Genomic DNA, 15,417 nt, shown 5'->3' on the forward strand with positions numbered 1-15,417 from the left:
AGTAGGTTTTCCCACCCGCGTTAGTCCCATTGCATTTCCAGAAGGAGCCAGTAGGAAACTGTCTGTGTGCAGAGCAGCTCTGCAGAGGGCCGGCCCGCGCCAGCCCCCTCGTCTCTGCCAGCTGGAGGGATGCATCAGGCAGAAGAGAGAGCAGCGGGAACAAGACCTCTTATCTGATGTAATGCAGCGAGACGCTCCTTAGCTACTCGAGGTTGTGTCTGAGGTGGGCAGAGCAGTGTTAGGCATCTGCAGCCAGCTTTTTGGAAGCTCTCATTCCCTTCCTCTACCGCGCCTCTAAGTTCTTAGCAGAGAAACCCTCCTCCAATTTTTAGCTGGGTGGACTTCATTTTTTCTGCCACTTTATTTTGCACTGTTGAATTTTCCTTGGAGAGATATCAATCTGGAGTAACTGCATCCAGCTAGGAGAATTATCTTTTGCCATTGCCATTCCAGGGGCCATTTCCAGTAATGGAAAAAATATGTAGAAAGTAGCCTGAATTGCCCCAGAATGGCTGTGCTCGCTGCTGTAGGCAGCAGGTGTGCTTGTTTGTTGACCAATTCTTTAAATGTTAACGTTCATGCAGAGTTCCTAAGAAAATCATCTGGGGCCCATGTGTTCATCAGAGGAGGCTGAGGATGGTCTGAACATTTGGGATGATATTGAATCATCTCAGGAAGCTTCCTCACAACCTTAATTATTGTACACTTAAGAGTGGATATGGAACCTATAGCGGAAAACACAGTATTAAAATGTTTTTCAGGCATTCTTGAGTTGGCAGTTCTTAAATGTGAGTGCTTGAGCTCGTGGGAGGCAGTGTTCACCTTGCGCTTGCTGAAGAAGTCTCTGCTTAAATCCACTTCTACCAAGTTAATATGCTCTGTGTGTCATGAGTGGGGCAAAGAACAGCATCTTGGGCAAAAATCAACACGATAAATCAGCTCCACAACTGTCTTTGATCTTGAGTAAGTCCTGTGCTGTAAGTACAGTGCTCTAAGTCCAGCCTAGACCACGGTCAGTGTTAGTCAGCATCGAGGAGCCAGCACTCTCTAAAAAGGGGTTTCAAAATGTAATTAATTACTCCTCACAGCAATGAGCCCATAAACATGAGGCACCTTTCTTAGCAAGTTGGGGCAAGTGTAGGTGCTCTGCAGGCCCTGGGAAGATGCAAAGCTCATGCTGGAGGGGAACAGAACCTATATTGGGGGAAAAGGAAGGTGAAGTAAGTAAGCCACTAATTCAGTCAATAAGAGATGACGTCTCAGGGCAACCAGTCTCACTGAACTGAGACCTTACTGTGGGATGCATTGACCCCATGGGGTGCCTCATTGGCACCTGCCTTTCTCAGTGATAGTATAGGGAGGTGTGTCTAAGGACTTGAACCCTGACTTTTGGCCGTGTAAGGTTAGGTGAAATCAATCCTGCCCAAAGAATAGCCAGTTTTTGACCACTTTTGTAAAGTCTAGTTGGTCATGATGTATCCTAGGGTGTTACCATATCTTTAGACTCTGCTAAATTAAACTGAGTTACCTTACACTCCACGTCTCTCTTTTCTCATTGAATGTGGAGTGTCCACAGGGTTGCAGGGATGAATAAGGAGTGGGTAATCCTTGGAGGACTTAATGTTGAACACAGCCAGCCTCTTCTGCTGGCTCTTCACTGTTGCTCCTCAAGATAAAGTTGGGCCATAGTGCAGCTAAAATCTCAGTCCCCTGTGCTTCCCTGTTTTGCCGGGTTTACACTTCAGCCTCATCCACACACCCTCCCCCTGCATGGGGCCGCATCAAAGCAGCAGGGCTTTGAGCAATTTCCCATAATTAAACCAATGCAATTCTGTCATAGCAAGGCACTGCACCTTAAGGCAGATAATAGCTTTGTAAAGAAGGAAGAGATTTCTTTTCTCATTGTAAATTACATGTATCAATTTGCTTCACTTAAAAAGCACCATCCTTATTTTCCTTAGGAATACCCCACCCATTTTCTATTCCATCTCTTGGTGATCCTGTCTTATTTCAGTGGAATCAGAGTATTTCCTCCCCGAGTGTCTCATTAATAGCTGTATTTGCTGACAAAAGTGGTAGGTTTAATAGAGCCTCCCATTCAAACTCATTGTGAGAAGGGTTCCCCTTTATAGACAGCCAATTTCAACATCCCGCCTGTACGAAAGATGTGCATGCTATAGAAGTTGGGTTTGCACCATTGTTCGGTAGCAAAAGGCAGGAAATTAAAGAGGCAACATTTCAGTAAAAGAGTGTGTGTGCTTTCTCTTTACCTGCTATTGTTGTAAATGACACTGAAGATCATTGCAAGCTTAAGAGCTGTTTTTATGCAGAAGAGATTTGCTTTTTATTTGTCAGTGAATGTATGTGCTACATTAGGCAGTGCTTTGTATTTAGTCAGCTTTACTGTGTAGCCTGTTTGGAAGAGAAATATAATTATGAAAAATTGTAAAACCATAAATGTTTGCAGGAGATTAAAAGGAATTCAAGTTTGAAACCATTTTAATACATTTTTCAAAACTGTCTGTGTTTCAAGTTACTGTCTTTAGTTACTGCTACAGTGCCAGGTTATGTGTGCATTAAACTGAGCATGAGTCCCTGAGGTTTGACTTAATACAATTTATGTTTAGATTACCATTAAAAGTAATGTCTCATGAATGGTAGACATTCAATCAGTTATTCTGAATTTCTTTTGTGCAAAATATTTGCTGTCATCCTCTATAAAAGTAACAGCATTCAATTACTTAAATACAAATACTGAAGTAATTTTTTTCTGTTTGTTTTCTTTTGGATGTAATTACAGAAATGTGGGAAATACTTTTCCAAGGCTTTTGAACTCAAAAGTGGAACAGAAGGAAGACAGGGGGACATACACCGTTCAGTGTTATTTTCCTTGCACAAGAAAAAAAGATCATTATGAGATGAGCACTAAAGTCTCAAGTTTTCAAAGGTTTGCATAACAAACAAGAGACACATTGTGGGTTGCATCTTGACTTTGAAGGCTTGCCACTGTCAACTGAAATAAAATGGCAAGGTTTAAAGCCTTAACCAAGTTCACAAGGAAAATATTTGGACTAAAAGTTTTGGAAAGTTTTCTCTCTTTGAAGTAGTTTGTCATGTGTTACCAATGTGAACTTTATTGACCTTGAAACATTTTTTTTTTGAATCAAATAGCAACTAGTGACACTTTAGTAAAATCTTAAATCAACAACCATCTCCTGGCGGCTCCAGCTTCGTAGCAAATGCAGGCAAAACAGGGAATCTACAGAAGAGACCTTTATTATTTGTAAATGAAGCCTGCCAAAACCTTCCCGAAATAGCATTCAAAGACCCTTTTAAGGTCATGGATCCTGAACAAAGCCAGAAGAGCACAAAAAAGGCTGAGGAAAGTCCAAGAAAGAGGCTTCCCAAAGGAGAGGCTTTCCAAGCCAGTATTTCATCCGCAGCTACGTACCAGGGCAGCTCTGCTTCTTCGCAAGGAACCCCTCTCCGAGATATCATACCACAGCAGCACTTTTCTGGTTCTTTGCCGATTCCAAGAGAGGAGTCTCAGGAGAAGACTGGACATCAGAAGCAACCTAAGCCTTCCTCTTTTGAACATCCTCCCCACGTCTCGCAGCTTCAGCAGCACCCACTGTCACCAGCATTTATGTCTCCTGGGAAACCAGAGCATGTCCTTGAAGGTCCCACATGGCAGCTAGTTGATCCAGTACGACCAGGTCCCTCTGGCTCCTTTTCATCACCCGGGCTTCACTCTCACCACGGCCAGCTCTTACCTTCCCATTCACCGATCATTCCTGGAGAGGACATGCCGTCCGTTCAAAAGGTCTATATCCCTCGCCCTTCGCAGGTTTCCTTAAAACAAGCTGAGGAAGTGCACAAGAAGGAAAAGAAACCTCAGAAGCCAGGCAAATATATTTGCCAGTACTGCAGCAGGCCTTGTGCGAAGCCAAGTGTGCTCCAAAAACATATCAGGTCACACACGGGTGAGAGGCCATACCCTTGCATTCCATGTGGCTTTTCTTTTAAGACTAAGAGCAATTTGTATAAACATAGGAAATCTCATGCTCATCGAATAAAAGCTGGGCTGGCCTCAGGGATCGGAGCAGAGATGTATCCATCGAGCTTGGAAATGGAAAGGATTGGTGGGGAGGACTTCGAAGAGCCGACAGAAGGAGAAAGCACAGATTCGGAGGAGGAAACGGGTGCGATGTCGGGCCATTCGGTGGAGCTCTCACCCAGGCGGAAGCACACCCTGTTGTCCAGTAGTTTGCTGAGTGGAGGGAGCCAAGGCTCCAGCCACGACCGGTGTTCGTTGTCTCATTCCAGTATGTCTCAGTCTCTTGAGGACAGCACCCAGTTTGTGGAGCCATCTTCAGACCATGCTCTGAGCCATAAATCTGAAGATACCCATACTATAAAGCAGAAGCTTGCACTCCGCTTAAGCGAACGGAAGAAGGTCATAGATGAACAAGCTTTCCTGAGCCCTGGGAGCAAAGGGAGTACCGAGTCAGGCTACTTCTCAAGATCAGAAAGTGCAGAGCAGCAGATCAGCCCACCAAATACTAACGCAAAATCTTATGCAGAAATTATTTTTGGGAAATGTGGTAGAATTGGGCAAAGGACTGCAGCGTTAGCTGCAAACACAACCCAGGGGTTTCCGCACCTGTCTACCGAAGAGAAACCTAGTATGGTACCGTTATCTGTGCCTAGAACACAGGTTATTGAACACATCACTAAGCTAATTACAATTAATGAAGCTGTTGTAGATACCAGTGAAATAGATAGCGTTAAGCCTAGAAGAAGCTCTTTATCTAGACGTAGCAGCATTGAATCTCCAAAGTCTGGTGTATATAGAGAACCGTTTCAGTTTGATATCAAGTCTGGTTCCAGTAGCCAGTTGGATGCATCGAAAGTGTTGACATCCCACAGTGAAAAAATTAAGCCCGAACAATCATTGTTGTCACTTCAGCAATCCCACAGTGCCACAGAGACAGTGCCTCTCCTAAGAAGCCACTCAATGCCTTCTGCTGCATGCACTATAAGCTCCCCACATACCTTTAGAGGTAGCTATTCATTTGATGATCACATCATGGAGCCTGAAGTCTTAAGCCGCAGTCAAGCGTTTTCTTCCCATCCTCGAATGCTAAAACGACAACCAGCTATTGAGCTACCTTTGGGAGTAGAATACGTCTCGGAGGAGGTTAGCTCTGCAAACAAAGAAACTGTTTCCAAACCTCCTGAGGAACCTGAAACCAAGGAAAGCGATCTTACCAAAAAGTCAAGGAAGGGTCCGAAAGTTAAAGGGTTCATGTATGAGTGTAACATATGTGGTGCTCGGTATAAGAAAAGGGACAATTATGAAGCCCATAAGAAATACTACTGTTCAGAACTGCAGGTCTCAAAGCCTCGCTCTTCCACTTCCCATACCTCTTCAGAGACTGAGAAAAGTGTTGCGGATCCTGACACGTGGCCCCAGATGATGCATTACAAGCTAGGGAGCAGTTTGGAGCTCACCCCCCTCCGAAAAAGACGAAAGGAAAAGAGTCTCGGTGATGACGAGGAGCCTCCAGCTTTCGAGTTGTCTGACACTCCCTCCTCCAGTTCTGGGCCAGGGGCTCAGTTTGCAAACCCGGCATCATCCGATGTCGCTTTAAACCTAACCCGTGAATCCGTTAAGTCACCAGCAGATCCGGGTAAATCCGCACCTTCTGATGTCAGTGCCAGCTTTCATTCCAGGAATACCAAACCGGCTTCGAGTGCGGAGGGCAAAGAGAGAAGAACAACCGCAAAGGAGATCTCCGTCATCCAGCATACGAGCTCCTTTGAGAAGTCTGACTCTATCGAGCAGGCGAGCAGCTTGGAAGGAGAAGAGAAACCCTTGTCACAGTACTCGTCTCAGCCAACACCCCAGCACAGCCGACCGCCTCACTCCCTGCAGCCCAAGCTGGTACGCCAGCCCAACATCCAGGTCCCAGAGATTCTGGTCACGGAAGAGCCTGACAGACCAGAAACGGAGCCAGAGCCTCCTCCGAAAGAGCCAGAGAAAACGGAGGAATTTCAGTGGCCGCAGAGGAGCCAGACCCTTTCTCAGCTCCCTGCAGAGAAACTCCCACCAAAAAAGAAGAGGCTGCGGCTGGCAGAAATGGCTCAGTCCTCCGGAGAGTCCAGTTTTGAGTCGGTCTCTCTCACCCGAAGCCCGAGTCAGGAAAGCAGCATATCCCACGGCTCCAGCCACTCTGTGTCGTTTGATCGTGAAGATCACAGCAAGTCGGAGCCGACCAGCCAGCCCTCTGAATCCCACCCAAAGCCTCCTGGCGTTGGCTCACATATGTTGATGGTACCAAGCCACCATCATCATTCCAGGGAAATGCGGAGATCTGCCTCTGAGCAGACACCGAATGTGTCACATCCTTCCCAGATGTCAGAGACCCGCAGTAAATCATTTGACTACGGGAGCTTGTCGTCCACCCCTGCCTCAACCCCCGGCCCCTCAGCCTCCTCGGCTCCACAGGAGAGAAGGAAATGCTTTCTAGTTAGGCAGGCGTCCCTCACTAGACACCCGGAGCATGAGCCAGACTCAGCCCCAACAGGCCGGCCAGAGGCAGAAGATCCAATTCCTTCTTCAAGTAAACCTCCTTCAACAAGTTTGCCCCATCAGCCAACGCCTTCATCCCCTTTGCCCTCTCATGGTACCTACCCGAGTGAAAAGAGTCAGCCAAAAGACAGCCCTCCGCCAGCGTATACCCAGCCATACACAGAAGCTCTGCAAGTGTTTCATCATCCCGTACCACAGCTAACGCTGCACGAAAAGCAGTTCATGTCCCCACAAGTTTCTATCCCAGCACCTCCTGCCACAGCCAGGGCAGACTGCAGAGCTCTTCGCCGCGCACACTATGTCTGACATCCTCTCCGCTCAGTTCACCATGCCTCAGATTCCTCCTTCCATATTTCAGACCCCACCACTGCCTCTCCCGCAAACGCTCGTCCACCCGGGCCCGCTTCATATCGCTGCTCCCTTAATGTCTCACCCTGCTGAGGTGCCCTTCAGGCAGCATCCTTCATTCCTGCCGGTGCATTATCCTGGCTCCTCACCAATCCCTTCAGCCTTTTTTCTGCCTCTTCAGTCTCAGTTTGCTCTCCAGTTGCCAGGTGAAGCTGGTGGACATTTACCACAGATCAAATCCAGTTTATTCCCAGCAGCAGGAACCTCCAGTCTTTCCCCGTGCACAGAATACGGCTCAGACAGTAGGTTGCATCCTTTGACCTGCACGACAAGTCCTTCGGTGTCCATATCCGCATCTCAGCTTGTTGTTCCTTCGCGGTCAGACCCAATGGTGTCGCTTGTAGTCCCCGTTCGCATACAGACAAATATGCCGTCCTATGGGAGTGCGATGTACACAACGCTTTCCCAGATTCTGGTCACTCAATCCCAGTGCAGTTCCTCTTCTATCGTTCTCCCAAAATTTGATGATCGCCAGCCCAAGGGTACCCTGGTCTGTAGCGCCGATGTTCATGGACTAGGCTTCGATCTGGCACAGATGATCACAGAGGATCAAAGAAGCATTTTCCAGAGCCCATATCTGAGAGTGCCCTTGCCCTTACCAGAACGAAAAGGCTATATGCCACTCACCTCCCCATCAGACAGCATCCTCGGACTGGAAGGAGGCCCATCAACGGTCGGTGGAAGCAAAAGGATGCTCTCTCCAGCTGGTAGTCTGGAGCTGACAATGGAAACACAACAGCAGAAGAGAGTGAAAGAGGAGGAAGTGTCTGAAGCAGAAGAGAAGTTGGAAGTGGTGAAGCCACCCAGTGCAATAGAAGAAGGGAAAAAGCAGGATAAATCTCACTTTATTGCAGAAAGCCAAGGCAGGGTCGAGGTTGAAACACCACCTAGTTTGTCCTTAGAGCAGTCGGAGCCAAAGGAAATCCCGAGTACTTTGCAGCAAGCTGTGTCCCATTCAGGTTCTCCAAGTTTTGAGGCACTGGAAGAGTATAAGCAGCCAGCTGGCAAGCAATTCCTCAGCAAGGCACCTTTGCAACCTGTGAAGAAAGAAGACTCCAAAGAACTGGTGGAGCAGTCTCCACCAAACCCTCCAAGCCCTGCACCTCTGTCTGAGGTCACTCATAGTGCAATGAAGTCTCGAGAAGGTACAGATACGAAGAAGGTACTTCAGTTCCCCAGTCTCCACACAACCACTAATGTCAGTTGGTGCTATTTAAACTACATAAAGCCAAATCATATCCAGCAAGTTGATCGACGGTCTTCAGTGTATGCCAGCTGGTGTATTAGTTTGTATAATCCCAACCTTCCGGGTATATCCACTAAAGCAGCCCTGTCCCTCCTGAGGTCCAAGCAGAAGGTGAGCAAGGAAACCTACACCATGGCTACTGCTCCACGTCCAGAGGCAGGCAGGCTTGTCCCGTCCAGCTCCAGGAAGCCAAAAATGACAGAGGTAATGCAATCCTATATATTTCTCCTCATCCATTTGGATACATGGGAACAGGGGGACGAGGGACGGGGAATTGCTATTCTTAGTTTAATAGGAGTTTATTCATCCCTCTCTCAGTTTGGTAAGCACTTGTTCTCAGTGAAACTTTTAGAATGAAGAAGCTAAAACCCACTGTAATCCAAAAAAAAAAAAAAAAAGGCAAGCCTGCTGCAAGGCAATGTGCCATATTTCTTTTCTCCAGTTTCTACTTGCCTTGTAATCAAAAGAGCATGTAGGAATCACCACCGCACCATGAACTGCCACTGCTCAAGCACAAAGGATTAGACTTGATTTGCATTTGTCTTGATATTTCAAATAGCTTTACAACTTTTTTTTTTATAAATGCTGTTATAATTCCCTACATTTTGCATGTTATAAATGAAAAAGGATTACCTTGGGGAAATGGGATTCTGTCTGGTTGTGCATCTACTGATCTTACATTAATGAACATGGAGAGGCATGCTTAAAAGTATTTAAAAATATTAAAGGGAGATTTGCAAGTGTATTTAGGCGCCCAAAGAAGCGTAAAGGCATGCAGTGACATTTATAAAAGTGCCTCAGTAGGTTAGACATGGAGTCTTGTTAAAACACCCGTGGTGTTTAGTCCATTTAGTTAATGTCCTTAGCTGTCTACCTGCTTTTCCAGGTATCTCAGAATATTTTATACCAGACTCTAGAGTTAAGGGGAGCAAGGCAAATGGCTTCACAGGGGCAGAGCTCACCAGAGGCATTGGCCATATGGGCACAGAAGTCTTTAAGACACTTCTGGTAACTGCCTAGTGTTTTGTATCTCATTTTGAGGCCAGACTTTTCCCCTCTTGGTTAATGCTGAACTGTACAGATCCCTTTAATCCAGATCATGTTCATGTAGGTTAGCAAACAGAATTGCTCTAAAGATTTTGCAATTTGATATTCATCTCAAGTCAATTTATATTGATGGATTATTCATTTTATTTCTGTATCATGAAATGAACTCTGAATATTAAATTTATCATAATCGCTGCTGCAGCTGCTGCTTATAAATATGTCTTAAAATACACAGTGGAGTCACTTTGATTCAATAAATCTTTATTTCTATTCAGCATTTCCATCATTCTTCTGCAGAAATCCAAAAGACAGAATTTCTGGGGACATATAGGCAGATAATTACCTGTGCAGTGCAATAACCACACTAATGCTTGATATTTATGCACTCTTTTTCAAAGGATTTTATCTGAATGGTGTCGCACAATCCTTGATTTCATTCTCTAATAGAAGTGCCTGTGCTCCTCTGAGCTTTGCTTTTTGACATGGTGCTAAAATGCACACCAGGTGTGTGTTTCAGAATTAACGAGACCCTCATACCCTGAAGTTAAAGGTTAAGCTCTAGACAGGAATGGTTCAGCCCTTAGTCATCAAAATACATATTTCACTGCATGCGTTTGCTCAAAAGACTCAAAAACTTTTTAGACAAAACCCTATAAGCTGACTGGTGGTGAAAGTCAAGGTTTTCACGGTACAATTTGCAAAAGGAAGAGTTTGTTCTGCCAAATTCACCTAGAAAATAGTGTAGCCTAAATCTAATATTAATACCTGCTGCTTAAAGGAGTGGGGTTTGCAGAAATTATGTTAATTTCAATGGAGATAAATTGACCTTATGCCAAGCAGAGAAATAATTTTTGATTAGACGATCAGTGGGAGGGAAACCCTCAGTTTAGTTTTTAAAATACATGTGACTGGCACAGATTAGGAAGTAGCGTTGCTGGTTGCTCAGGAAGATACAATTAACAGGAGCTGCGTAGCAGTAACATCAATCAAAGGTTGAAAGTTCAACCTTTGGTTAACTCTGCTCTAGCTATTTCCCTTAAATATGTTCTTCTTCATGTAACTATAAGTTATCAGTCAACACAACAGAAAATGTGAAACAGCTCTAATATTTTGTACAATTATGCATGCAGCAAGCTACCAGCAAGCAGTAGTACTGTATATACTGTCTACGTACTTGGCTTGGTTTTTAAATTACCTGTGGGATTTACTGAGCAGATCAATTCTGAAGTGACTGTAGGCTCCAGCGTGCATGTAGGGATGGCTAATTACACTGTATCGGGCTTGCACACTTTGTAAATTAAACAAGATTGTAAAAGGGGATAGTAGTGACTGTATGATTTTGGCTCTCTGTGGTGCCTTTCATCTGTCTATGTTTTGTGCTTTCAAAAGTTGCAATAAATAAACCTCATGCTACATCTAGAAAGTCAATTGTTTTGTATTCCTCAGTAAATTAGGAACTGAACTGGGAAGGTTATCACTAGCATTGTTACAAGCGTGTAGCTCATATCAGGAGGTGAAGTCATAATGGCCAAGGTTTAGTTTTTGAAGGTGCTCAGTGTGTCTCCTGCCACTGATTTCCTCCAAGCGCAGACGTCTCCATGCCCAGAGACACCAGGTTGAGACCGTTTCTGCTGTTAAATTGTTAAAATGGTTCCTGGCACAGTTCTGTCCTGGGCTGATAGCCCTCTCCCGAGACATTCCTGGACACATTTAGGGAGATAGGACAGGACAGGGACCACTCCCAGGAGGCATCTAGGAAGGGTCTATGGGTCTGATGGTGTGGACATGGGCTAATCTGTGTGACCTGGCCCTCAGGGCAGAGAGCAGTCCCAGGTGCGTTTAATTTGCTAAGCTGGGCAAATTACTGGGCAAATTTGAAATGTTTGACCTCAATTTTGCAAAGCTATTTTTTAGTGAGTCCATCCCTCCTCCTGCTGCAAATCTGATGGTCGTACCAGCAGCATGCTGCTGTGGAGGCTGGGTTACATCCCACTGAATTTTGCATGTCTCAGTTTGAGCTAGTTGCTCTTGGCTTCCCGTATAACCATGGGAGACAAAGAGGCACCTCTTGGGTGATTCATTCCCCCCTTAAGATAAGTGTCTAAGGTAGGGCAGATGAATCACCCTTGAGAGCTGCCACTCTTAGGGTGACCAGCTCTGCTTTAGACTTCTGCCAGTTTGTTGGCTACGTTCAGGCCAAAATCCCTCTAATAACCCTGGTCTCTCAAATGCCTTTAGTCTTTTCCATAAATTATATATAAAGTGAGGATATGGATAATTCAGTTGAACTTCAAAGATATTCTTGCATTTGTGTAAAAAGTAACCTGGGTGAAAGGTAATCTGCTTTCCTCTTTCAGAGCTTTGGAGACCCCTGTTATTTGTACTGTTAGGTTGTAGGGGGACAACTTCCCAAGATTTCATTCCAGGTGTGGGGAGCTCCCCTTGCATCGTACAGAGCTAGAGAGGAAGCTCTAATGTTTAGGTCCGTATACTATAACAAATAACGTTAAACATGCTAGATGAGATGTCAGTGCATGACTTGAACCTGGGTCTAAACAAGGGGTGGCAAGTTTAACAGCGGAAAAGAAAATTCCACCCTGGGAACATCTGGGGAGGTTGAGGATTATTTTCTCCCATTGGTTTTGTGGCTTTCTCTGTACTGTGCCCTTGGCAACAGGGTTTCGTCGAAAGGAAATCACCCGAGAGCTTTGACTGTCAAGTGATTTACATCGAGTTTAGATGGCTAAAGTCCAAATTTGTGTGTATGTGGGGGAAACCCAAAGGCTGAGGTTAAATATATGAATTCTACAGATGCCTCGTCTCTAGACCTTTGTAGATGTATGTATTAGAGGACAGAGCAGTGGATTTGGGAACAGAGACCCATGGCTGCACCACACGCTCAGAGTGACCCCAGCCAAGACACTTCTCTTTATGTCTCAGTTTTCCAGTTGGCAAGAGCTGGATAATATTGAGCCACCATATGCAGGGGGTGCTTTAAAAACTTGTAAGCGGTCACTGTAAATACATCATAACCAGCAGGGCTCAAAATCCAGAAGCAGAGGCCCTGTTTGTTAAGAGGATGTCCTAATTACTGCACTTAGCTGTCAGGAGCAGCGTGTGCGGTAGGTTGCTGGCTCTTTCTGAGGCTGTTTGGTCTGTGTCTGTCTTAGAGTGATTTTGTGTGTAATCAATGATTGTTTTGCTCTTTTGGGGAGATAGGTTCATTTGCCTTCGCTCCTTTCTAATGAAGGTCGAAAAGATATAACTAGAGCTGAGAAGGAAGAGGATAAAAGAGGAAAATCAGAAGAAGAGGCTCTTGTGACCAAAAGAGGGGAGCCAGTCAGGATCAAGATCTTTGAAGGAGGGTAAGTGTCTCATTTTATTTCTCTCTCTGTGTCACATTGTGTAGGAGTTACTGATAACCATGACGGCAAGTCAGTGAAGGTGCCACGTGGAGGTGAGCAGGAGAAGGCCAGATGTAGTTGGATTTCAGCTTACTTTCCACATCCACTGTAAAAACCTGGCCCTTGAGATCAGTAGATACTCTGGACTGCATTGATTTTCTTTTTCTGAGTTGTCTTCAAGTTAGCAAGCACCTCGATCTCCTTTCCGAGCGGGTGGTTGAGCGAAGATGGCTGAAGAGCACAAACACGTCCTGCAGCTGTCTCTGATGTGACGGGGTGTGCTGCATATCTTCGAAATCTTTCCAGAGCCTTCTCCTGAAAATAATGTTCCTAATGGTTGTTTCCATTAGAAGGGGGATCTGGGGAGATCTTTTCTGATGCCTGGGTTTTGGGTGGGGGAGAAAAGAAAGATTGTATTTATATTATTTTAATCCCACCCAACCAAAGTAGCTCAAACCAGAATGGATGCAAGATCTAGATTTGATGTATATCTTAATTCTCGGCTCCAGGTAATTCAGAGTACTCTTCAGTAATTCAGCACTGGTCTAATACTACTGTTTCCCTTTTCAAAAATAAAAAAATCAGCTAATAAGTAGCATGTCTGTGGGATACAATTAAAGTTCATACTTCAAGATCATCCTTCCTGTCTGTTGCAGAGGGGGCCAAAGCGATCTAAGAAATCCCTAGCAGGATTCATCAGTTCTACTCTTGCTATTGGGTGGTCTTGTTTTTTGTGTGTTAGAAAAAGGCTTTAATTAGTCAGTGGTTGTGGTTTTCTGCTGTTACCAGTTGAAGTTTGCTTTTATTTTAAAATATTTCATTAGCAGATGATCAAACTAGGTAACCAAAAGAGTAAAATAGTGCTTTGGGAAAGGAAACCTGCTTGTTTGTTCAGGACAACTCACCTCTCACCCAGACTAGGCGCTATGAGCCCAGCTCAGGTTCAGATACGTGCTGGTTGTAAGTGGTGGATGCGGAGGCAACCTGCAATGCTTGTGACCTGAAGTGGTTTAGGGAGGGAGCCAGGGAACGGCAAGAAAGCAACAGACAGAAATACGATGGGTTCGGTGCGTTGCCATCACCCTCCTGTAGCAGATAGGACCCTGGGACTAACTGCGCGCCGGGTTTTATTTCCTTAAAGCCCACGAGAAGCCTCTGTTCCCCTCGACCGGGTTGTCCCAGGGCTGGAGCCGTTTCAGGGGGACTCTTGGGCTCCTTCCTAGATTAGAGAGGCTCAGCGTTAAGGTGAATGAAGGTCACCCTGCCCCTCGCAGAGCAGCTCTGCGGAGCTTTTTTGGGGAGCGACGCGGGGGTGCTGGGTGCCGGCTGCTCCCCGACTGCCCCCACCGAAACGAGCCGCGTCTCCACGTCCCTGCGCTCACGTGGGGAGCTGTCTGCGTCCCCGAGCCCAGCACAACAGATGTGGAGTCACATTTTCTGAACGACAGACGCAAAATAAAGCAACTTTTCCAACATGTTCTGTGTAAGCCAGCATCAGGGAACGTATTAGTCATCCTGAACGTATGCTATGTTTTATTTTAAAGTTCCTGTAGCACTGACTTAAGGCAGCCGTCCTTCTGGATGTGAGACAGAATGTAGTAGCTGTTTAATGCCAAGCACAGGCACTAATGTAACACACCAGGTCGCAGAAATAAATTTTATATCTAAACTACATGGCATACGCACTGGTAAGAGGTTCAGGCAGGACAGGCTGTTCTCCCGAGGTGCTCGGTCCATACCTGGTGGTCCATGCCTAGTTCCCGCAAGGTTTCTGGTGTTGAATTTTTCAGCCTCAGCAGCTTGTGTCTGCGAGGATGTTTTCTTGCAGTGAAGGAACAAGCCTGTAGATGAATCCGCAGGGTGCCTAGTGCTTTGTGCAAGATACTAAATGGATCAGAGACCCCTTTCCTGGCCATCTCTTGAAAATGTTTTACAAAAAGTGCATCCATCCTCAAGATGTTATTTCACCGTCTTTTTTTTCCCCATAAAAATTTCCTTCTTGTCTCATTTTTCCCCTTATTTATTGTTTTCACATGGTCTGCTGCTGGCTAGACCATCCTTCCAGTGGGATGCAGTTGGTTTCAAATCTTTTGGAGCCATCCCATTCTTTGTTGCCTCAACCAAGGAGGGAGATTATAAAGAAATTCAAGTGTTCTCACAAAATGTGAACTTGCTGCGGCTCTTTTAGCTCCTTCTTCCCCTCAGTTTTTATTTCTTTAGAGCTCTTGCCTTTCTCACTGCCATTTTCAACACTTGCTTTTCCCTCTCTACAGTCTTCTGGCCTCCCCAATCCCATAGCTGCCTTTCCCCCACTGCTACATTCCTTATAGTACTGCCAGGACCAGCTCTGCTACTTTCCCTGCTGCTGTCCAGCCTGCTGGCTAGAGTCATATTTCTTGGCTTTCAGAGAAGACCAGAAAAGCCAGATTTCATACTTTCATCATACCCACTGCCCATTTTTAAAGAACGAACTGATGAACCTGCCAGAGGCTCTCGGAGCGTGTGGGGCAGCTTGGCTTCCCTTGCAAAGTCTCTCTCATTTGAAGATGTCTCCTCCCTAGCTATGAAAGTGGATGGTTGCTTTGCTTGTGTTTACCCACTGGGAAACAGCAGCTTGCAGATTCCTTGAGCCTTGAGGTACATTCATGCCTGGGTTTAGGATCAAGGCTCAGTAATGCCATGCATGGGGCGTGCTCGGGCTCAGTTTCTTCCCTCAT

At 45.6% G+C, this 15,417-nt stretch overlaps 1 protein-coding gene across 1 annotated transcript; it reads left to right on the forward strand.

Moving 5' to 3' along the window:
* Window positions 1–3,340: 3,340 nt before the first annotated feature.
* On the forward strand, window positions 3,341–12,665 carry LOC104080675 (transcription factor HIVEP3-like). Its single transcript, XM_009583152.1, is given in 3 exon segments — window positions 3,341–6,837; window positions 6,839–8,453; window positions 12,516–12,665. Coding segments are annotated over 3 exon segments (5,262 nt in total).
* The last annotated feature ends 2,752 nt before the right edge of the window (window positions 12,666–15,417 follow it).

This window comes from Fulmarus glacialis, unplaced genomic scaffold, assembly GCF_000690835.1.
Source record: "Fulmarus glacialis isolate BGI_N327 unplaced genomic scaffold, ASM69083v1 scaffold4018, whole genome shotgun sequence".
Classification (NCBI taxonomy): Eukaryota; Metazoa; Chordata; class Aves; order Procellariiformes; family Procellariidae; genus Fulmarus; species Fulmarus glacialis.